Source organism: Chiloscyllium punctatum, chromosome 1 (assembly GCF_047496795.1).
Source record: "Chiloscyllium punctatum isolate Juve2018m chromosome 1, sChiPun1.3, whole genome shotgun sequence".
NCBI classification, from domain to species: Eukaryota; Metazoa; Chordata; class Chondrichthyes; order Orectolobiformes; family Hemiscylliidae; genus Chiloscyllium; species Chiloscyllium punctatum.
The window spans coordinates 179,907,495-179,931,752 of NC_092739.1; the positions used below are offsets into that span (position 1 = coordinate 179,907,495).

General features: G+C 45.3%; 1 protein-coding gene across 1 annotated transcript in view; it reads left to right on the plus strand.

Moving 5' to 3' along the window:
* The window catches only part of LOC140481969 (retinol dehydrogenase 11), a 44,759-nt gene extending 21,049 nt beyond the window's left edge, over positions 1-23,710 (plus strand). The window contains exons 3-6 of the mRNA XM_072578744.1: positions 5,443-5,532; positions 7,748-7,939; positions 17,687-17,796; positions 22,887-23,710. Coding sequence (XP_072434845.1) covers positions 5,443-5,532; positions 7,748-7,939; positions 17,687-17,796; positions 22,887-23,093 — 599 coding nt within the window. The 3' untranslated portion in view covers positions 23,094-23,710. The remainder of the gene's footprint in view (positions 1-5,442; positions 5,533-7,747; positions 7,940-17,686; positions 17,797-22,886) is intronic.
* The last annotated feature ends 548 nt before the right edge of the window (positions 23,711-24,258 follow it).

The following is a 24,258-nucleotide window of genomic DNA, read 5'->3' on the forward strand; positions in this document are numbered from 1 at the left end:
TGTCCTGGAACATTAAGCTGCCAATCCTGCCCACCCTTGAGCCATGTTTCTGTAATTGCTGTGATATCCCAGTCCCATGTTCCTAACCATGCCCTGAGTTCATCTGCCTTCCCTGTTAGGCCCCTTGCATTGAAATTAATTTAATTTAATTTCTCAGTCCTACCTTGTCCTAGCCTGCCCTGACTGTTTGACTCGCTTCTGTTCCCAACTTTAGCAGTCTCAGATTGATCTCTTTCCTCACTATCTCCCTGAGTTCCCCCCCGTCTTACTGGCCCCTCTCCCCCGTGAGAACATTCTGCACCCTCTCTGAGACATCCTTGATCCTGGCACCAGGGAAATAACACACCATTCTGATTTTTCGCTGCTGGCCACAGAAATGTCTGTACCTCAGACTAGAGAGTCCCCTAACACAATTGATCTCTTGGAACCCAAAGTACCGCTCATTGATTCTGGATTAGTGGTGCTGGAAGAGCACAGCAGTTTAGGCAGCATCCAAAGAGCTTTGAAATCGACGTTTCGGGCAAAAGCCCTTCATCAGGAATAAAGGCAGTGAGCCTGAAGCGTGGAGAGATAAGCTAGAGGAGGGTGGGGGTGGGGAGAAAGTAGCATAGAGTACAATGGGTGAGTGGGGGAGGGGATGAAGGTGATAGGTCAAGGAGGAAAGGGTGGAGTGGATAGGTGGAAAAGAAGATAGGCAGGTCGGACAAGTCCGGACAAGTCATGGGGACAGTGCTGAGCTGGAAGTTTAGAACTAGGGTGAGGTGGGGGAAGGGGAAATGAGGAAACTGTTGAAGTCCACATTGATGCCCTGGGGTTGAAGTGTTCCGAGGCGGAAGATGAGGCGTTCTTCCTCCAGGCGTCTGGTGGTGAGGGAGCGGCGGTGAAGGAGGCCCAGGACCTCCATGTCCTCGGCAGAGTGGGAGGGGGAGTCGAAATGTTGGGCCACGGGGCAGTGTGGTTGATTGGTGCGGGTGTCCTGGAGATGTTCCCTAAAGCGCTCTGCTAGGAGGCGTCCAGTCTCCCCAATGTAGAGGAGACCGCATTGGGAGCAATGGATACAATAAATGATATTAGTGGATGTGCAAGTAAACCTTTGATAGATGTGGAAGGCTCCTTTAGGTCCTTGGATAGAAGTGAGGGAGGAGGTGTGGGCGCAGGTTTTACAGTTCCTGTGGTGGCAGGGGAAAGTGCCAGGATGGGAGGGTGGGTTGTAGGGGGGCGTGGACCTGACCAGGTAGTCAGGGAGGGAACGGTCTTTGCGGAAGGTGGAATTGGGTGGGGAGGGAAATATATTCCTAGTGGTGGGGTCTGTTTGGAGGTGGCGGAAATGTCGGCGGATGATTTGGTTTATGCGAAGGTTGGTAGGGTGGAAGGTGAGCACCAGGGGCGTTCTGTCCTTGTTATGGTTGGAGGGGCGGGATCTGAAGGCGGAGGTGCGGGATGTAAACGAGTCTACCTCGGAACACCTCAACCCCAAGGCATCAATGTGGACTTCAACAGTTTCCTCATTTCCCCTTCCCCCACCTCACCCTAGTTCCAAACTTCCAGCTCAGTAACTGTCCCCATGACTTGTCCGGACTTGTCCTACCTGCCTATCTTCTTTTCCACCTATCCACTCCACCCTCTCCTCCTTGACCTATCACCTTCATCCCCTCCCCCACTCACCCATTGTACTCTATGCTACTTTCTCCTCACCCCCACCCTCCTCTAGCTTATCTCTCCACGCTTCAGGCTCACTGCCTTTTTCCTGATGAAGGGTTTTTGCCCCAAACGTCGATTTCGCTGCTCGTTGGATGCTGCCTGAACTGCTGTGCTCTTCCAGCACCACTAATCCAGAATCTAGGAATTCCCTGGCTGTTCACAGTTTGGCTCGTCCTATAATAGTAGTGTTGTCTCAGTCAAACTCATGTTACTTGTCATCTGCGTGTGTGGCTACTAAGGATAGCTGGTCGTGTCGTTTCGTGGCTAGTTGGTGTTCATGGATGCGGATCGTTAGCTGTCTTCCTGTTTGTCCTATGTAGTGTTTTGTGCAGTCCTTGCATGGGATTTTGTACACTACACTGGTTTTGCTCATGGTGGGTATCGGGTCCTTCGTCCTGGTGAGTTGTTGTCTGAGAGTGGCTGTTGGTATATGTGCTGTTATGAGTCCTAGTGGTCGTAGTAGTCTGGCTGTCAGTTCAGAAATGTTCCTGATGTATGGTAGTGTGGCTAGTCCTTTGGGTTACGGCATGTCCTTGTTCCGTTGTCTCTCCCTTAGGCATCTGTTTATGAAATTGCAGGGGTATCCGTTTTTGACGAATATATTGGAGAGGTGTTGTTCTTCCTCTTTTTGTAGTTCTGGTGTACTGCAGTGTGTTGTGGCTCTTTTGAACAGTGTATTGATGCAACTTCGTTTGTGTGTGTTGGGGTGGTTGCTTTCGTAGTTTAGGACTTGGTCTGTGTGTGTGGCTTTCCTGTAAACCTTTGTGGTGAATTCTCCGTTCGGCGTTCTCTGTACCATCACGTCTAGGAATGGGAATTGGTTGTCCTTTTCTTCCTCTCTAGTGAATCGGATTCCTGTTGATGATCTGGTGTGTGTTCCCTATTTCTGTGTTTTTAATGATTACAGAGGTATCATCCACATATCTGACCCAGAGTTTGGGTTGAATTTGCGGTGAGACTGTTTGTTCTAATCTTTGCATTACTGCTTCTGCTATGAGTCCAGAGATCGGTGAGCCCATGGGTGTTCCGTTGATTTGTTCATATATCTGGTTGTTGAATGTGAAGTGTGTTGTGAGGCACAAGTCCAGTAGTTTGAGTATGCCGTCTTTGTTGATAGGTTTTCCGTCCTGTTGTCTGTTCTGCATGTCCAGCAGGTTGGCTATTGTTTCTCTGGCTAGGGTTTTGTCGATGGAGGTGAACAGTGCCATTACATCGAATGAGACCATAGTTTCTTCCTTGTCTATATGTATATTTCTGATGATGTCCAAGAATTCCTGTGTTGACTGTATAGAGTTTCTGGATCAGACACTCTATTTCAGTTTCTGTTGTAGTTCTTTAGCCAGTTTGTATGATGGTGACAAACAGGAAGACAGCTAACAATCCGCATCCATGAACACCAACTAGCCACGAAACGACATGACCAGCTATTCTTAGTAGCCTCACACACAGATAACAAGCAACGTGAGTTTGACTGGGACAACACTACTATTATAGGACAAGCCAAACAGAGAACAGCCAGGGAATTCCTAGAGGCATGGCACTCATCCAATGATTCAATCAATAAGCACATCGACCTGGACCCAATATACCGACCACTGCAGCGGACAGCTGGAACTGACAACTGGAAGCGGCAGAGACAAACCACTATAAATGCCGGAAGAAACAGCACAGAAGCGCTTCACAGGAGGCTCCCAAGTACTGAGGATGTCACCTAGACAGGGGATGAAACGTCTGCAACACAAATTCCCAGCTCGGCGAACAGAACCACAACATTGTTGTTTTAGCTGAGCTAGCAAGAGCCTTTTTCATGTCCAATGACTCTACGTGCCAGTATCAATGTAACTGCTTTACCTCGGCACTGATGTACACAGTTGTGTGCTTTCTCTACATAAGATTTAGAATTAAAAATTCATCAATTAGCATTCTTTCATAAACACAAAATTATTGATTTATTATAAAACAATAATTTTGGTCATCTCCAAACTTGTCAATGTTAGATCCCTCATGCAAGTCACCTATACATATTGTAAATAGTTGTGGCCTCAGCACTGATCCCTGTGGCATTCCACTAGTTATAAGCTGCCATCATGAAAATGATCCCTTTATCCCAGCTCTGTGTCTTCTATTTGTTAGCTAATCCTGTATCCATGCTAATGTGCTACTTCCAACACTGTGGGCTCCTATTAAGTGGCGGAAGGTGTCATCAACAAGCAGCACCTGCTCAGTGACGCCCAGTTTGGGTTCAGCCAGGGCCACTCAGCTCCTGACCTCACGACACAGGAACAGGCCATTCAGCCCCTCGAGCCTGTTCCCCCATTCAATGAGATCATGGCTGATCTCTTGCCTAACTCTATATTCCTGCCTTGGGTCCATAGCCCTGATACTCTTGCTTAATAAAAATATGTTGATCTCAGATTTAACTTTAACAATTGAATTAGCATTGACCGCTGTTTGTGGAAGAGGGTTCCAAACATCCACTACTCTTTCTATCATCTCTCCCGAATGGCCTGGCCCTACTTCTTAAACTGTTCCCCTGGTTCTAGAATTTTCAACCAGTGGAAATTGTGAACCTTTATCTACTCTGTCTTTCCTGAAGACCTTGATTAGATCGCCCCTTAACTTTCTAAATTCTCGAGAATTAGCTCAGTTTGCTGGATGATTGGATTGCAAAGCAGTGTGTTCCCATCACCAGTTGAGGTTTCCACGAAGCTTCTCAACCTCTCCCCTTGCGTGAGGTACAGTGACCCTCAGCTTAGCTCACCACCAGTGCTCTCTTTCTCTCTCTAGTGAGAGAGCAGGCCTATGGTCTGATAAGACTATGGCAACACAACACCTCCCTTCAGCCTTTGCAGCATTCAGCGCTTCCATCCATTTCTTGATATGACGTGGGGTAAATCACATCGGCTGAAGACTGGTATCTGTGATGCTGGGGACCACTGGAGGATCATCCACTCGGCACTTCTGGCTGCGATTGCTTCAGCCTTATCTTTTGCACTCGTTCGCTCTCGATGAATCACTCAATACCCAAGTCTGTTGTAATCATCAAATGGTTTATTTTATATTGCGGGGTGTGGTGTGCAGCAAGTCACTGGGACTGCCAGCTACTTCTCCATTGAACAGAGGAAATAGTGCAGGTCTTACACCTTTAGCTCAGTTCATCCTGGCTGGTTGAGTTATGTCATTGGAGACAGAGAGAAAGACAGGTTCTTGACTAGTAAAGAGATCAAGGACTTCAGAGAGAATGGGGTTGAGAAACATGTGCAGACACAGTGAATCAAATGGCCTCCTCTACCTTAATGTTCCTATTATAGCAAATCAATCACGATACGAATAGATTACAAACATGTCCAATCAAGTTAATAATGAGGCAACATGTAGCTGTGTGATCAGCTTTCAGACAATGCTGGCACATCTCACAATATTTGCCAGACACTTTAAAGCTGTTTCAGCTTAGTAATACTCTCTTTTATAACATACAGCACCGTGGGTTTGCTGCCTGAACCATCGGTGACCCTCACATCCTGGGCTGAACCTGGACTCTCACTTACTCACTCCCAGCCTGTTCCCATTCCGAACCCAGACTCTTGGTCACACTCCCACCCCAGTCTCAATCTGATCTGAGTTCGGAAACATCAGTGAAATTAGCCTGCAGTGTTTTTACAGCAGAATGGAACTGGAGGCACTTTATCATGGGCCAAAACTATACATTGGGATTAATTGCTGCAAAATCTTCCCTCTCAGGTTTGGACCCAGCAATCACTTCTGAGGGTTTCGAACTGACTATTGCTACGAACTATCTCGGCCCATTCCTCCTGACCAACCTGCTACTGGGTGAGTGCTTCACTGAATCATCGTTCATCTTCAGAACATCATGATTCATCTTCACTCAATCACCATTTTCACTCAGTCATCATTTTCACTCAATCACCATCCTCATTCAATCACCATCACCATTCAATCACCATCGCCACTCAATCACCATCGCCACTCAATCACCATCTTCACTCAATCACCATCCTCACTCAATCACCATCCTCACTCAATCACCATCACCACTCAATCACCATCGCCACTCAATCACCATCCTCACTCAATCACCATCACCACTCAATCACCATCCTCACTCAATCACCATCCTCATTCAATCACCATCGCCACTCAATCACCATCGCCACTCAATCACCATCCTCACTCAATCACCATCCTCATTCAATCACCATCTTCACTCAATCACCATCTTCACTCAATCGCCATCGCCACTCAATCACCATCGCCAATCAAGATCGCCACTCAATCACCATCCTCATTCAATCACCATCCTCATTCAATCACCATCCTCACTCAATCACCATCCTCATTCAATCACTATCTTCACTCAATCACCATCCTCACTCAATCACCATCCTCACTCAATCACCATCCTCACTCAAACACCATGTTCACTCAATCACCATCGCAACTCAATCACCATCCTCACTCAATCACCATCCTCACTCAATCACCATCCTCACTCAATCACCATCCTCATTCAATCACCATCTTCACTCAATCACCATCTTCACTCAATCACCATCACCATTCAATCACCATCGCCACTCAATCACCATTGCCACTCAATCACCATCCTCACTCAATCACCGTCCTCATTCAATCACCATCCTCACTCAATCACCGTCGCCACTCAATCACCATCCTCACTCAAACACTATGTTCACTCAATCACCATTCTCACTCAATCACCATCCTCACTCAAACACCATGTTCACTCAATCACCATCACCACTCAATCACCATCCTCACTCAATCACCGTCGCCACTCAATCACCATCCTCACTCAAACACCATGTTCACTCAATCACCATTCTCACTTAATCACCATTCTCACTCAATCACCATGTTCACTCAATCACCATCCTCACTCAATCACCATTCTCACTCAATCACCATTGTCACTCAATCATCTATTCAATCATCATCTTCACTCAATCACCTTCTTTATTCAATCATCTATTCAATCATCATCACTCAATCACTATCATCACTCAATCACCATCGCCACTCAATCACCATCCTCACTCAATCACCATCTTCACTCAATCACCATCTTCACTCAATCACCATCCTCACTCAATCACCATCCTCACTCAATCACCATCTTCACTCAATCACCATCCTCATTCAATCATCATCCTCACGTAATCACCATCGCCACTCAATCGCCATCACCACTCAATCACCATCCTCACTCAAACACCATGTTTACTCAGTCACCATGTTCACTCAATCACCATTCTCACTCAATCACCATTGTCACTCAATCATCTATTCAATCACCATCGCCACTCAATCACCTTCTTTACTCAATCATCTATTCAATCATCATCACTCAATCACTATCTTCACTCAATCACCATCTTCACTCAATCACCATCCTCACTCAATCACCATCCTCACTCAATCACCATCGCCACTCAATCACCATCTTCACTCAATCATCTACTCAATCACCATCCTCACTCAATCACCATCGCCACTCAATCACCATCTTCACTCAATCATCTACTCAATCACCATCCTCACTCAATCACCATCCTCACTCAAACACCATGTTCACTCAATCACCATCCTCACTCAAACACCACGTTCACTCAATCACCATTGTCACTCAATCATCTATTCAATCATCATCTTCACTCAATCACCTTCTTTACTCAATCATCTATTCGATCATCATTACTCAATCACTATCTTCACTCAATCATCATCATCACTCAATCACCATCTTAACTCAATCATCACTGTCACTTAATCACAATCATCACTCAAACAACATATTTGCTTATCATCATCTTCACTCTGCCGTTATTCATCTTCACTCTCTCATCATCGTCGTCCGACTATCATCATCATCTCCGATCCACCATTATCTTCACATCATTCATCGTTCGTCATTCATCTTCATTCCCTTATAGTCATTTGTCTTCACTTAATGTCCATTTTTCACCCAATCACTCGTCATTTTCACTCTATCATTATTCATCACCAGATTTGCTGAAACGTTCTGCGAATGCCCGGATTGTGAATGTCTCTTCGATGAATCACAGTTCTGGGAAGGTCGACTTTAGGCATTTTAAAGGGGAGAATGTGCAGACATTCCGAAGGGATGGGATGTACAACAACACCAAACTGATGAATGTATTATTTACCATGGAACTGTCTCAGCAACTCCAGCACACAGGTATGAACTGCACTCTGAAGGCTGGGACTTATATACTGACACATCCAACGCTGCCCATCAAAAAGGGCCACATATTGAATATTGTAGTAGGAGACTGCACAAACTATTGGGGCAATTGTCTAGTTTTGTGAGCGATGTTATAGGTTTATTGGAGAAAAAGATAGAATCAATGTGGGTGGAAATTAGACATAGGAAAGTTCACTGATAGGCGTAGTCTATAGGCCACCCAATAATAACATCATGGGGTTGAATTTAAAATACAGATGGAGGGTGAGATAGTAAAATCCAATACCAGGGTCCTGTCCTTAAACAAAGGAGACTACAATGGGATGAGGAAGGGTAAGATAGACTGGGAACAAAGACTAACTATATGGTGGGACATATAGTGTCCCACCATATAGTGGGACACTACAGTGGAGGACTTTCAAAGTGATTTGTCACAGCACTCAGCAAAAATATATCCCAGTGAAAAGGAAGGACTGTTGGAAAAGGGATAATCTTTAAATAAGACAGGGCAAGTGACTGAAGTGTCAGTGGGGAAGCCCTTTGGGGCCAGTGACCATAGTTCTATTAGTTTTAAAATAGTGATGGAAAAGGATAGACTTGATCGAAAAGTTAAAGTTCTAAATTGGAGGAAGGCTAATTTTGACGGTATTAGGCAAGAACTTTCAAAAAGGTAAAAACAATGACTGCAGATGCTGGAAACCAGATTTTGGATTAGTGGTGCTGGAAGAGCACAGCTGCTGCCTGAACTGCTGTGCTCTTCCAGCACCACTAATCCAAGAACTTCGAACTTTCAAAAGCTGATTGGGGGCAAATGTTTGCAGGTAAAGGGACGCCTGGAAAATGGGAAGCCTTCAGAAATGAGATTACAAGAGTCCAGAGACAGTATATTCCTGTTAGGGTAAAGGGGAGGCTGGTAGGTGTAGGGAATGCTGGATGACTAAAGAAATTGAGGGTTTGGTTAAGAAAAAGAAGGAAGCATATGTCAGGTACAGACAGGATAGATCGAGTGAAACTCTATAAGAGTATAAAGACAGTAGGAGTATACTCAAGAGGGAAATCAGGAGGGCAAAAAGGGGACATGAGATAGCTTTGGCAAAGTAGGGTTAAAAATTCAAAGGGATTCCACAAATACATTATGACAAAAGAGTAACTAGGGAGACAATAGGGCCCCTTAAAGATCAGCAAGGCAGCCGATGTGGGGAACCGCAAGCGTTGGGGGAGATACTAAAGTATGAGTATTTTGCATCAGTGTTTACTGTGGAGAAGGATGTGGAAGCGAGAGAACATAGACCAAAGAACATAGAACATTACAGCGCAGTACATGCCCTTTGGCCCTCGATGCTGTGCCACCTTGTGAAACCAATCTGAAGCCCATCTAACTGACACTATTCCATTCTCGTCCATATGCCTATCCAATGACCATTTAAATGCCTGTAAAGTTGGTGAGTCTACAACTGTTGCAGGCAGTGTGTTCCGTGCCCCTACTACTCTCTGAGTAAAGAAACTAACTCTGACATCTGTCGTACATCTATTGCCCCTCAATTTGAAGCTATGGCCCTTGTGCTATCCTCACCATCCTCGGAAGAAGGCTCTCACTGTCCGCCGATTATGCGGTATACCCCCTCACCTGATTGTACATTTACCATTCTGATGCTGACCTCTCATCTGCATAACAATGGCCTGGATCAAAGAATGGACTGTGTTTTATTTAAACTCGGGCCATGGTTGTCTAACAAAGTTATCAGTCATAGTTGCAGAGCATTGATCAAATCTCTAGTAACTAGAGCTGGGAGAAATATTTAGCAGCATCTTGAAAAGTGTTTGCATGACAGATGTTGCGCCTGCTACATGGTGTGTTTTAATACATATCCAGCAAAAGAACTGCAAGTCAACTCTTAGTTATAATAAACAATAATATTCATTTATTTGTCACAATTAATACTAGAGCAACAAAATACACTATAAAGTAACAATTTACACTATAAAGCAAATCAACGATCTTGAACTTTACCTTAACGCTGGACGATCATATCCCACCACACCAGATCTTGACCTTGATCCATGTGGCGATGATCGTCTGGTTGACCACTCCCGGTTGGTCCCAGGGGTTGCTTGTCTTCATGATGGTTGGTCTTGAGCTACTGCTCCAGAGCGATTCTTACACTCAGTAGTTGTTTGGGGCCTTTTGGAAGGATCTTTAGTGTCCTCCAATAGATTGATCAGGGCTGGATCGCCCTGATCGGTCGGACCCAACCAAGCGATGACATGTTGATGACAGGGTGGTCCTTGGATATCCATCCATGGAGGAGTTTGGTGCACATTGGTCAGTAGCCCTCTCCAAATAAGGATGTGAGGTGCCCCTGAGTCTGGTAAACAATTTGATGTTTCTGATTGCCTGAGGGATGGCATTCAGATTGATTCATTCAATACAAATTCACTTGGGGGAGGTGAAGGCCAAGTGGTATTATTGCTGGGCTGTTAATCCAGAGAGAAAGTGAGGACTGCAGATGCTGGAGGTCAGAGTCGAGAGTGTGGTGCTGGAAAAGCGCAGCAGGTCAGGCAGCATCCGAGAAGCAGGAGAATGGACATTTCAGGCATCAGCTCTTGTGCTCAAAATGTCGATTCTCCTGCTCCTCGGATGCTGCCTGACCAGCTTTGCTTTTCCAGCACCACACTCTCGATTCTGTTAATCCAGAGAACCAGGCAATGTTCTGGGAAGCTGGGTTCGAAACCTGTCACAGCAGATGGTGGAATTTGAATTCAGCAAAAATCTGGGATTAAGAGTCTAACGATGACCATGGATCCATTGTCGATTGTTGAAAAAGCCCATCTGGTTCACGAACGTCCTTTAGGGAAGGAAACTGCTATCCCTACCTGGTCTAGCCTACATGCGACTACAGACTCACAGCAACATGGTTGACTCTTAACTGCCCTCTGAGCAGTTAGGGGTGGGCACCAAATGCTGGCCGAGCCAGTGATGTCCTCATCCCATGAATGAATAAAGGAAAAAAAGTGTATATTGTATTGTCTGCAGCTGCTAGGTCAGTTGCATCGCGTCTGTCTGTAGCTGCAGTCTGTCAGTTGCCTGGACTCTGCAGCATGTTTATTAACACAGTCACTTCAGCCCAGGCTTGTCTCAATTTCCCAGTGTGCCTTATTTATTATCCATTTTTCATTAAATCCATCATAAATCCACCATTTTTAGGGGTCTGTCCAGCCATGCAGTGAAAGAGGATGTCTTAAAATGCATAAAGGTGGATAAATCCCCAGGACCTGATCAGGTGTACCCGAGAACTCTGTGGGAAGCTAGAGAAGTGATTGCTGGGCCTCTTGCTGAGATATTTGTATCATCGATAGTCACAGGTGAGGTGCCGGAAGACTGGAGGTTGGCAAACGTGGTGCCACTGTTTAAGAACGATGGTAAGGACAAGCCAGGGAACTATAGACCGGTGAGCCTGACCTCGGTGGTGGGCAAGTTGTTGGAGGGAAACCTGAGGGACAGGATTTACATACATTTGGAAAGGCAAGGACTGATTTGGGATAGTCAACATGGCTTTGTGCGTGGGAAATCATGTCTCATAAGCTTGAATGAGTTTTTTGAAGAAGTAACAAAAAGGATTGATGAGGGCAGAGCAGTAGATGTGATCTATATGGATTTCAGTAAGGCGTTCGACAAGGTTCCCCATGGGAGACTGATTAGCAAGGTTAGATCTCACGGAATACTGGGAGACCTAGCCATTTGGATACAGAACTGGCTCAAAGGTAGAAGACAGAAGGTGATGGTGAAGGGTTGTTTTTCAGACTAGAGGCCTGTGACCAGTGATGTGTCACAAGGATTGGTGCTGGGCTCTCTACTTTTTGTCATTTATGTAAATGATTTGGATGTGAGCATAGGAGGTACAGTTAGTAAGTTTGTAGGTAACACCAAAATTGGAGGTGTCGTGGATTGTGAAGAAGGTTACCTCAGATTACAACAGGATCTTGATCAGATGGGCCAATGGGCTGAGGAATGGTATTTGAGTTTAATTTAGATGCGAGGTGCTGCATTTTGGGAAAGCAAATCTTAGCAGGACTTAAACACTTAATGGTAAGGTCCTAGGGAATGTTGCTGAACAAAGAGACGTTGGAGTGCAGGTTCATAGTTCCTTGAAAGAGGAGCTACAGGTAGACAGGATAGTGAAGAAGGCGTTTAGTATGCTTGTCTTTATTGGTCAGAGTATTGAGTACAGGAGTTGGGAGGTTATGTTGCGGCTGTACAGGACATTGGTTAGGCCACTTTGAAATACTGTGTTCAGTTCTGGTTTCCCTTCTATAGAATGGATGTTGTGAAACTTGAAAATGTTCATAAAGATTTACAAGAGTGTTGCCAGGATTGGAAGGTTTAAACTATAGGGAGATGCTGAATAGGTTGGGGTTGTTTCCCTGGACCATCGGACACTGAGTGGTGACTTTATAGAAATTTATAAAATCATGAGAGGCATGAAGAGCCAAGGTCTTTTTCTGGGGTGGGGAAAACTAGAGGGCATAGGTTTAAGGTGAGAGAAGAAAGATTGAAAGGAACCTAAGGGACAACTTTTTTCATGCAGAAGGTGGTGCATATATGGAATGAGATGCCAGAGGAAGTGGTGTAGGCTGGTACAAATGCAGCACTTGAAAGGCATCTGGATGGATATATGAATAGGAAGGGTTTAGAGGGATGTGGGCCAAGTGCTAGCAAATGGGACTAGATTAATTTAGGATATCTGTTAGGCGTAAATGATTTGCACTGAAGGGTCTGTTTCTGTGCTGTATATCTCTGAGTGGACAAAGGACCAGTAGATGGAGTACAATATTGGTAAATGTGAAGTTATCCATTTCGATAGGAATAACAGCAAAATGGACTACTATTGAAATGGTGAGAAATTGCAGCATGCTGCAGTGCAGAGGGAGCTGGGTGTCCTTGTGCAGGAATCACAGAAGGTTGGTCTGCAGGTGCAGCAGGTAATTAGGAAGGCAAACGGAATTTTGTCCTTCATTGCTAAAGGGATTAAGTTTAAGGGAGATTATGTTGCAGCATGTGCAGGGTGTTGGTGAGGCCACACCTGGAGTTCTGCATGCAGTTTTGGTCTCCTTACTTGAGCAAGGAGTTTTTGGCACTGGAGGGGGTGCAGAGGAGGTTCACTAGATTGATTCCAGAGTTGAGAGGGTTGGCTTATGAGAAGATACTGAGTAGACTGGGATTATATTCACTGGAATTTTGAAGAATGAGGGGGAATCTTATGGAAACAAATAAACTTATGAAGGGAATAGATAAGATAGAAGCGGGGAGGTTGTTTCTACTGGGGTGGGGGTGAAACTAGAACTAGGGGTTATCGCCTCAAAATCAGGGGGAGCAGATGGAGCTGAGGAGGAACCTCTTATCCCAAAAGGTTGTGAATCTGTGGAATTCCCTGCCCTGGGAAGCAGCTGAGGCTACCTTGTTGAATGTTTTTAAGGAAAAGGTAGACAGATTTTTGAACAGTGAAGGAAATAAGGGTTATGATGAGAGGGCAGTTAAGTGGAGATGAGGCCGTGAAAAGATCAGCCATGATCTTATTGAAAGGTGGAGCGGGCTCGAAGGGCTGAATGGCCTACTCCTGCTCCTGGTTCTTATGTTCTTATGAAAACATCCAAAGCAGGGACAATAATAAGTACCGACTTCATTCTCGCTCATTACAATCTTCAACATCAAATTTTATTTTTGACAACTCCTCACATTCTGTTTGATTCAATTATTGCCCAATGATTGATTAAACAGAACTGAATATCGTCGAGAACTAAACTCAATGAACATTCCAAGGGCTCAAGAGTAAAGAATTGGAAAGATTTGTGATGTGCTAAATATTTTTTATTCATTCATGGAATGAGGGTGTCACTGGCTGGACCAGCATTTATGGCCCATTCCTAATAGCCCAGAGGACAGTTAAGAGTCAACCACATTGTTGTGGGTCAAAGGTGTGATGCTGGAAAAGCACAGCAGGTCAGGCAGCATCCGAGGAGCAGGAAAAAATCAATGTTTTGGGCAAATGCTTTTTTCTGCACCACATTCTTGACTCAAGCCTCCAGACCTTACTTTTGCCACATCGCTGTGGATCTGGAGTCACATGTAGGCCAGTCCAGGTAAGGATGGCAGTTTTCTTCCTTAAGGAACATTAGTGAACCAGACGGATTTTTCTGATAACAGATACAAGGTCATCGCTAGATTCTTAAATTCAGATGTTTTTATTGAATTCATATTCCATAATGTGCCATGACCAGGATTTGAACCTGGGTCCCCAGAATATGATCCAGGTCTCTGAATTAACATCCTAGTGATAGTCTCACTAGGCCATTGCCTCGTAGAGCATAGAGCATAGAACATAGTCATAGAACATTACAGTGCAGTACAGGCCCTTTGGCCCTCAATGTTGCGCCAACCAGTGAAATTAATTGCATGCCCATCTAACCTATGCTGTTCCATTATTATCCATATGTATGTCCAATGCCCATTTAAATGCCCTTAACGTCGGCAAGTCTACTACAGTTGCAGGCAGTTACAGTTCTCTGAGTAAAGAAGCTACCCCTGATATCTGTCCTAAATCCATCACCCCTCAATTTAAAGCTATGTCCCCTCATATTAGCCTTCACCATCCGAGGAAAAAGGCTTTTCCTGTCCATTCTATCTATACCTTTGCAATTCCTGCGGTGGCAGGGGAAGGTGTCAGGAGGGGAGGATGGGTTGTTGGGGGGCGTGGACCTGACCAGGTAGTCACGGAGGGAACGGGGTGGGGAGAGAAATATATCTCTGGTGGTGGGGTTCATTTGGAGGTGACAGAAATGCTGTTGGATGATGTGGTTTATGCAAAGGTTGGTAGGGTGGAAGGTGAGGACGGGGTGGGAGGGGTGGGGGGAGCGGGGGGGTTGGGTTTCTGTCCTTGTTACAGTTGGAGGGTTGGGGTTCGAGGGCAGAGGTGCAGGACATAGATGAGATGCATTAGAGGGCATCTTTAACCACGTGGGAAGGGAAATTGCAGTCTCTAAAGAAGGAGGCCATCTGGTGTGTTCTGTGTTGGAACTGGTCCTCCTGGGAGCAGATAGGGTGGAGGAATTGGGATAGCATTTTTGCAGGAGGTAGGGTGGGAAGATGTGTAATCCACTCTGCCTCTATTCCTGATGAAGAGCTTTTGGCCAAAACGTTGATTTTCCTGCTCCTCGGATGCTGCTTGATCTTCTGTGCTTTTCCAGCACCACTCTAATCTAGACTCTGGTTTCCAGCATCTGCAGTCCTTGTTTTTACCTTGCAAATTTACTAACCCATCATTCTCCCTAAACCATCTTTCTATGCCCACATCCAGATCATTTATAAAAATGACAACAGCAGTGGCCCCAGAACAGATCCTTGCGGTACACCACTGCTAACTGAGCTCCAGGATGAACATTTCCCATCAACCACCACCCTCTGTCTTCTTTCAGCTAGCCAATTTTTGATCCAAAACGCTAAATCACCTTCAGTCCTGAAACTCTGTGTTTTGTGCAATAGCCTACCATGTGGAACCTTACCAAATGCCTTACTAAAATCCATATACACCACATCAACCACTTTACCTTCATCCACCTGTTTTGTCACCTTCTCAAAGAACTCAATAAGGTTAGTGAGGCACAACCTACCATGTTGACTATCCCTAATCAAATTATTCCTTTCCAGATGATTATAAACCCTATCTCTTCTAACCTTTTCCAACACCTTACCCACAACCCCATAATTAACAGGGTTGTCCCGACCCCCCTTCTTAAACAACAGAACAGCATTTGCTATCCTCCAGTCTTCAGGCACTATTCCTGTCGACAATGATGATATGAAGATCAAAGCCAAAGGCTCTGTAATCTCCTCCCTGGCTTCCCAGAGAATCCTAGGATTAATCCCATCCGGCCCAGGGGTCTTATCTATTATCAGATCTTCTAAAATTGCTACAACCTCCCCTTTGTCAACCGCAATCCCATCTAATCTAATAGCCTGTATCTCCGTATTCTCACTAACACTGCCCTTTTCCAATGTGAATACTGACGAAAGTATTAATTAAGCGCTTTCCCTATGTTCTCAGATTTCACACACAACTTCCCACTACTATCTTTGGTCCTGATCTTACTTTAGTCATTCTTTTATTCCTGATATAGCTATAGAAGGCTTTAGGGTTTTCCTCGATCCTATCCGCTAACAACTTCTCATGACCCCTCCTGACTTAGCCCTCTCTTTAGATCTTTTCTGGCTAACTTATAACTCTCAAGCCCCCTAACTGAGCCTTCACGCCTCATTCTGACATAAGCCTTCTTCTTTCTCTTGACAAGAGCTTCAACTTCTTCAGTAAATCACGGCTCCCTCTCTTGACAACTAACTCCCTGCCTGATAGGTATATACTTGTCAAGGACCCGCAGTAGCTGTTCCTTGAATGAGCTCCACATTTCAAGTGTGTCTATCCCCTGCTGTTTCCTTCCCCCATCCTATGCATCCTCAATCTTGCCTAATCATATCATATTTGCCTTTCCCCTAGTTATACCTCTTTCCCTGCTGTATATACCTATCCCTGCCCATTGCTATTGTAAACATAACCGAATTGCGGTCACTATCACCAATGTGCTCACCTACCTCCAAATCTAACACCTGGCTGGGTTCATTCCCCAGTACCAAATCCAATGTGGGATCTTCCCTTGTTGGCCTGTCTCCATACTGTGTCAGGGCACCCTCCTGCACACACCAAACAAAAACTGACCCATCTAAACTACTTGCACTATAGTATTCCCAGTCAACATTGGGGTAGTTAAAGCCCCCCATAACAACTACCCTGTTACCCTCACTCCTATCGAAAATCATCTTTGCTATCCTATCCTCTACATCCCTGGAACAATTCAGAGTCCTGTAGAAAACTCTTGTTCTCGGAAAACCTCCTATCTGTCCCCCTAACTATGGAGCTCCCAATAACTAATGCTCTGCTCCTCTTCCCCCTGCCCCTCTGAGCAACAGGGACAGACTCTGCGCCAGAGACCTGTGCCCCATTGCTTACCCCTAGTAAGTCATCCCCCGCAACAGTATCCAAAACGGTATACTTGTTGCTGAGGGGAACCACCACACTGCCTTTCCTACGCCTGACGGTAACCCATCTATCTTCTTCACATGGCTGTGGAGTAACTACCTTCATAACTCTTCTCAATAATCCCCTCTGCTTCCCGAATGATCCAAAGTTGCTTCCCCAATGCAGACTGTTTTGCCTCATCTTAGTCCCACGTGGGTGGATCCCACGCCCCTAAACTTAGACTAAATTCTCTCACTCGAAACCCAACCACCAGGGAAAATTGTCTTTCAGCATTAACTCCAACTACCCTGAAGTGTTAACCACATAAAAATATTCCTCCCCCCCCCCGAGCATTAACTTCCCAAAGCAGTCATCCCATGAAGCGTTAATCCCTCCCCCTGAATCACTGAGCCCCTCCATGAACCATTAACCCCTCCCTATGGAGAGAGTTGGGCGGTGGGGATAATTTTGCTTTCTTCTTTGAGTGAGTTTGGATCAATATGTTGGGCTGAGTGGCCTGTCTGTGTAACCTGAAGCCGAATGGTTGAGTAGGAATCGCAGCGACTTGGTGGGGGCCATGGGGGTGGAGGGTGGGGGGATGTTGGATATTTGGGTTTGTCAATGGGTTTTGCATTGGGATTGTGTCTGACGCTCCCCCACCCCTGATTTCCTCCAGGAGTGACAGTGAATGCTGTCCACCCGGGAGTGGTGATGTCGGAAATTCTGCGGAATTACAATATAGTCCTGAGGATTATCTTCAACCTGATTGGAATCTTCTTCTTCAAGGTCAGAGCTCATAGGAAGCTGCTGGTGCACTGGCCAGAGGCAGTACTCAGTTCCTGGTCATTGTTGGTGTGTTGGTAACTCAGAAAGAGAAGTCTTATATGTCTGTGCCACCATTTACATCCTCATAACATGCCGAAAGCTACAAACAGGAAGAGGCCATTTGAACTCATGGGAACACGGTCAATCTGTGATGTCAACCCAGTCACTTGACTTTGGCTCCTGTCCATTTAAATAAAGGTAGTAGAAAGAGAGATTGGATAGACTGGAGTTGCTTTACTCAGAGCAGAGGAGATCGAGAGGGGATGTGTTTGAGATACATAAAATTATGAGGGACATGGGATAGACAGGAAGAACCTTTCCCCTTGATGGAGGGATCAATTCAGGGAGTGGTAATTAAAGGTGTAGCTGGGATGTGAGGAAAGCCTTTCTCATCCAGAGGGTGGTGAGAATCTGGAACTCACTGCCTGTGAGGGTGGGAGAGACAGAAACCCTCATCACATTGAAGAAGGAGTGAGATGTGCACTTGCGATAAACAAAGTCAAAAATCACACAACACAGGTTATAGTCCAACAGGAGCACGCGCTCATAAAGCTAGTGCTTCCAAATATACCTGTTGGACTATAACTTGGTGTTGTATGATTTTTAACTTTGTCCACCCCGCTCCAACACCGGCTCCTCTATATCATGTGATAAACAAGGCCATGAACCAAGGGCCAGGAAATGGGATTAGAATCATTCGGCGGTTGTTTCTGACTGGTTTGAATATGAGGGGCCGAAGGGCCTGTTTCAGTGCTGTCAATCTCTCTGATTCTGTGACAAATCCATTGCTTTCAGATTTTATACAAGCAGTTGGGCTCGCAGCGATTCTCACTCACATAGGAGAGTTCCAAACCTTTACTGTCCACTGTCGGCTGAAAGCTTTCCTGAATTCACTCCTGAAATGTCTGATCGTGGGAACAGCAGAAGTAATTTCTGTTCATCCTGTCAATTCCCCTTAATGTTTTGATAACTCTGATGAAAGCCTTCCTGCCTCCCACCCCCTCACTACTCTTGTAAAATTCTCCTTTGTAAAATCTCTCCTCAAAACTCAACATCCAGGTTCATTTCTCTGTGCTCTCTCCCACACTGATACAGTACAATCTTCCGATATTCAGAACAACTCACATTTCTCCAAATGTGGTCTAATGAGGGTTAAGTATGACTCCCACCTGCCTCTTATCCAATTCCATTCCTTTGATATTAAGACTAGTATAGGGGAGGCCATGGACGAGTAGTCCAAACGCAAAACTGTTAATCCAGAAATCCTGGGGACCTTAGTTCAAATCCCACCATAACAAATGGTGGAATTTGAATTCAATTAAAAATCTGGGATTAAAAGTCTAATGGTGAACATGAATCCATTGTCAATTGTCAGGAAAATCCCATCTAATTCATTTAGGGAAGGGAAACTGCCATCCTTACCTGGTCTGGCCTATAGGTGACTCCAGACCCACAGCAATGTGGTTGACTGAACAGTCCTGTCTGATGAGTAATAAATGCTACCTAGCTAGTGATGCCCTCACCCTGTTAATGAGCTTAAAAAAAAACTTCATTAGGTTTTTTTGCTGCTTTCCTGTACTTGAAACCTCAATTTTGTTTTGGACCTCATCCTGGTATCGGGACACTGATTCTATTCCAATATGACAGCTGAGTAAATTCAATGAATAAACCATGAACTGTCGCTTGGTTTGAGTAACATTGACCACGATACCATAATTGGTCCTTGTAAAATTAATCTGGTTCTTTAATGCCCTTTCGGGAAATCAGCCATCCTCACCTGGTCTGGCCTCCATGTGACTCCAGTCCCACAGCAATGTGGTTGACTCTGGAAAACACAGGATGGACAGAAAACTCTGGTTTTGCAAGCAATGCCCACACATCCTATGAAAGAATAATTAAAAAAGAAAAAAACCTCATGAAATTAGTTCAACACGAAGTGTTTAGATAAATTTATGCTTTCAGTTATAGTATTGAACTCCCTATAACACAGAAGGAGGTCATTTAGCCCATTGACTTTATGCCAGCTCTCTTCTGTTCCTCCGTGCCCCTAACTCTAAAGGTTTCTTTCTTCACACCCCCATGCAATTTCCTTTTGAAATCATTCATTGGCTCCACTTTCATCCACTTCATCAGTTGTCAGTTGCAAGACTGAGTTTCTGTGCACTATATATATCTTTCTGTTCTCCTATACACATTCCACACGAGTGTAGTGGACACAAGTTCCAGGGCAGCACGGTCGGGTAGTTTAAGGCAGTCTATCCAGACTCTGATGAGGCTTGGGTTCGAACCTTGCCCTACCAATTCTGAGGATTGTGCATGTTTCTGCAGCTTCTGCTTTTTGTTACACAGTGAATGGTAGAGTCCTGGGGAGTGTTGTCAAACCTAGGGGTGCAGGTACACAGTTCCTTGAAAGTGCCATCGCAAGTAGACAAGGTGATGAAGAAGCTGAAAATGTGTTGCTGGAAAAGCACAGCAGGTCAGGCAGCATCCAATGAGCAGGAGAATCGACATTTCGGGCATAAGCCCTTCTTCAGGAATGAGGAAAGTCTGCCAAGCAGGCAAAGATAAAAGGTAGGGAGGAGGGACTTGGGGGAGGGGCGTTGGAAATGCGATAGGTGGAAGGAGGTTAAGGTGTGGGTGATAAGGTGAGGGTGATAGGTCAGACTGGGGGTGGGGGCGGAGAGGTCAGGAAGAAGATTGCAGGTTAGGAAGGTGGTGGTGAGTTTGAGGGTTGGGACTGAGACAAGGTGGGGGGGAGGGGAAATGAGGAAACTGGAGAAATCTGAGTTCATCACTTGTGGTTGAAGGGTTCCTAGGGCCCCAGCTATGCCTGCCTCTTCGTATCATATGTGGAACAGTCCATCTTCCACAGCTACACTGGCACCACCCCCCACCTTTTCCCCCGCTACATCGATGACTGTATCGGCGCTGCCTCGTGCTCCCACGAGGAGGTTGAACAGTTCATCCACTTTACCAACACCTTCCATCCCGACCTCACATTTACCTGGACCATCTCAGACTCCTCCCTCCCCTTCCTAGACCTCTCTATTTCTATCTCGGGCGACCGAATCAACACAGACATTTACTATAAACCGACCGACTCCCACAGCTACCTAGACTACACCTCCTCCCACCCTGCCCCCTGTAAAAACACCATCCCATATTCCCAATTCCTTCATCTCCGCCGCATCTGCTCCCAGGCGGACCAGTTCCAAAACCGTACAACCCAGATGGCCTCTTTCTTCAAAGACCGCAATTTCCCCCCAGACATGGTCGACGATGCCCTCCACCGCATCTCCTCCACTTCCCGCTCGTCTGCCCTTGAGCCCCGCCCTTCCAATTGCCACCAGGACAGAACCCCACTGGTCCTCACCTTCCACCCCACCAACCTCCATATACATCGTATCATCCGTCATCATTTCCGCCACCTCCAAACGGACCCCACCACCAGGGATATATTTCCCTCCCCTCTCCTATCAGCGTTCCAAAAAGACCACTCCCTCCGTGACTCCCTCGTCAGGTCCACACCCCCCACCAACCCAACCTCCCCTCCCGGCACCTTCCCCTGCAACTGCAAGAAATGCAAAACTGGTGCCCACACCTCCCCCCTCACTTCCCTCCAAGGCCCCAAGGGATCCTTCCATATCCGCCACAAATTCACCTGCACCTCCACACACATCATTTACTGCATCCGCTGCACCCGATGTGGCCTCCTCTATATTGGGGAGACAGGCCGCCTACTTGCGGAACGTTTCAGAGAACACCTCTGGGACACCTGGACCAACCAACCCAACCACCCCGTGGCTCAATACTTCAACTCCCCCTCTCACTCCACCAAGGACATGCAGGTTCTTGGACTCCTCCATTGCCAGACCATAGCAACACGACGGTTGGAGGAAGAGCGCCTCATCTTCCACCTAGGAACCCTCCAGCCACAAGGGATGAACTCAGATTTCTCCAGTTTCCTCATTTCCCCTCCCCCCACCTTGTCTCAGTCCCAACCCTCGAACTCAGCACCGCCTTCCTAACCTGCAATCGTCTTCCTGACCTCTCCGCCCCCACCCCCACTCTGGCCTATCACCCTCACCTTAACCTCCTTCCACCTATCGCCTTTCCAACACCCCTCCCCCAAGTCCCTCCTCCCTACCTTTTATCTTAGCCTGCTTGGCACACTTTCCCCATTCCTGAAGAAGGGCTCATGCCCGAAACGTCGATTCTCCTGCTCATTGGATGCTGCCTGACCTGCTGCGCTTTTCCAGCAACACATTTTCAGCTCTGATCTCCAGCATCTACAGTCCTCACTTTCTACAAGGTGATAAAGAAGGCTGTTAGCATGCTTGCTTTCATTGGTCAGAGCACTGAGTACAGGAGTTGGAGTGTCATGTTACAGCTGTACAAGACATTGGACAGGCCACATTTTGAAGTCCTGTGTACAGCTGTGGTCGCCTTGCTATAGGAAGGATGTTAAACTGGAAAGGGTGCTAAAAAAATTTACAAGGATGTTACTGAAACTGGAGAGTTTGAGTTATAAGGAGAGACTGGATAGGCTGGGACCTTTTCCTCTGGAGTATAGGAGGCTGAGGGGTGACCTTACAGAGATCGATAAAATCATGAGCACCATAGATAAGGTGAATAGCCAAGGTCTTTTCCCTGGGGTAAGGTGAGAGGAGAAAGATTTAAAAGGGACCTGAGGGACAACTTCTTCACACAGAGCGTGGTGCTGTGTAAATGGAATGAGCTAACAGAAAGTGGTGGAGGTAAATACAATTACAACATTTAAAATACATTTGGACTGGGAATGAATAGGAAAGGTTTAGAGGAATATGAGTCAAATGCTGACAAATGGGATTAGTTCAGTTTGGGAAACGTAGTTGGCATGGACTGGTTGGGCCAAAGGGTCTGTTTCCATGCTGTATGACCTTTGGCTCTATATAGCTTTCCATTCTCATATACATATTTCTATTCTCAAAGATGTTTGGAATTCAATATTTGAGCAATTTGGTTTGTTGATCTTCTGTTGCTTGACATTCTGAAATGATCTTCTGTTCCAGTCTTCAGAGGAAGGAGCTGTGAGTCCCATCTACTGTGCTGTATCAAACGAAATGGATGGTGTCTCTGGAAAGTACATCGATAGTGACTGCTCCCTCACTCTGCCCAGTCCATCAGCACAAGACCAAGCTTTAGCTAAAAAGCTGTGGGAAGTCAGTGAGTCATTCACTGGCCTTGCAAATGACCAGAGTCAAGTTAATGCAATGTGAATGATTCATCCAGGTATCTCCTCAGGCATTAACTCCACTGTCAAAAATCACCATTTCCCCAAAATCCTCCTGTCTCCTGCCCTCCATTCCTTCTCTTTGCAGCAAGACCAGGGCACTGTCTAGCCTTGAGCTGACAAATGGACAATTAATATTCATGCCACATAGGTGCCACACAATGACCATTCCTAACAAAGTTAAAAATCATACAACACCAGGTTGTAGTCCAACAGGTTTATTTGGAATTACTAGCTTTCATCAGGTAACTAGTGGGGCAGGATCATAAGGCACAGAATTTATAGCAAACGATCACAGTGTCATGCAATTAAAATAATATATTGAGCAAACCTAGATTGCTGTAAAGTCTTTCATCTTGTTATGAAGTAGTTGGTGTACTCTACCTTTAAGAGAGAGTGTAAGCTGGCAAGGACTTAACAAGCACAGAGCGTGCTAAAAAAAAAAAAAATGTAACATTTGGCAGTGAAACAAATAGCTGAGCTATTGCTCTGGTACACAATAAATTCAAATTTGACCAATCGGTTTAAATTATGCCTAAAGATTCCAAAGTCCAAACAAATTTGAATTTTATTGTTTTGATGACATCAAACCAATGAGATGATCGAATGTCTTGGGGTATAAAAATTGGGCATTTTGAACAGTTAGCCAGAGCAGCAAAGAGCACACACAAACACAGTTGGCTTGCAGAATCACTCTCTGAAAGGTACCCGTTCATATGAAATCTGTATAGCAGAAGACCGAAGACCCAGAAAAATCTGCAGTGGAACATTCAGAGGAGAATCACACAGCTGACTGGTTTTGAAATTTGAATTTTTTGTAAATCTTAATCGGGTGTTTTATTGGATCAGTATATTGTTGTAGAGTGAGAGGTAGATAAATCATTAGGTTTACAATAAAGATAGTTGTTGTTTAATGTTTTCTTTTTCTTGTAGTTAAATGATAAATTGTTAATTTTTTTTAAATAGTGGGATTTGGTAGTTCTTTGTCACTCAGTTTTACAGATTGAGATGAGCTTTTCTGTGTCTGGTTTAAATTAACAGAAGGGTTTACCCTGTGTCATAACAATCTTTTATAATGGGTTGCAGGTTTTGGTTCATTAAGATGTAAATCTCAAAATTTCTTTTAAGTCACCTTCTCAAGATAACTTATG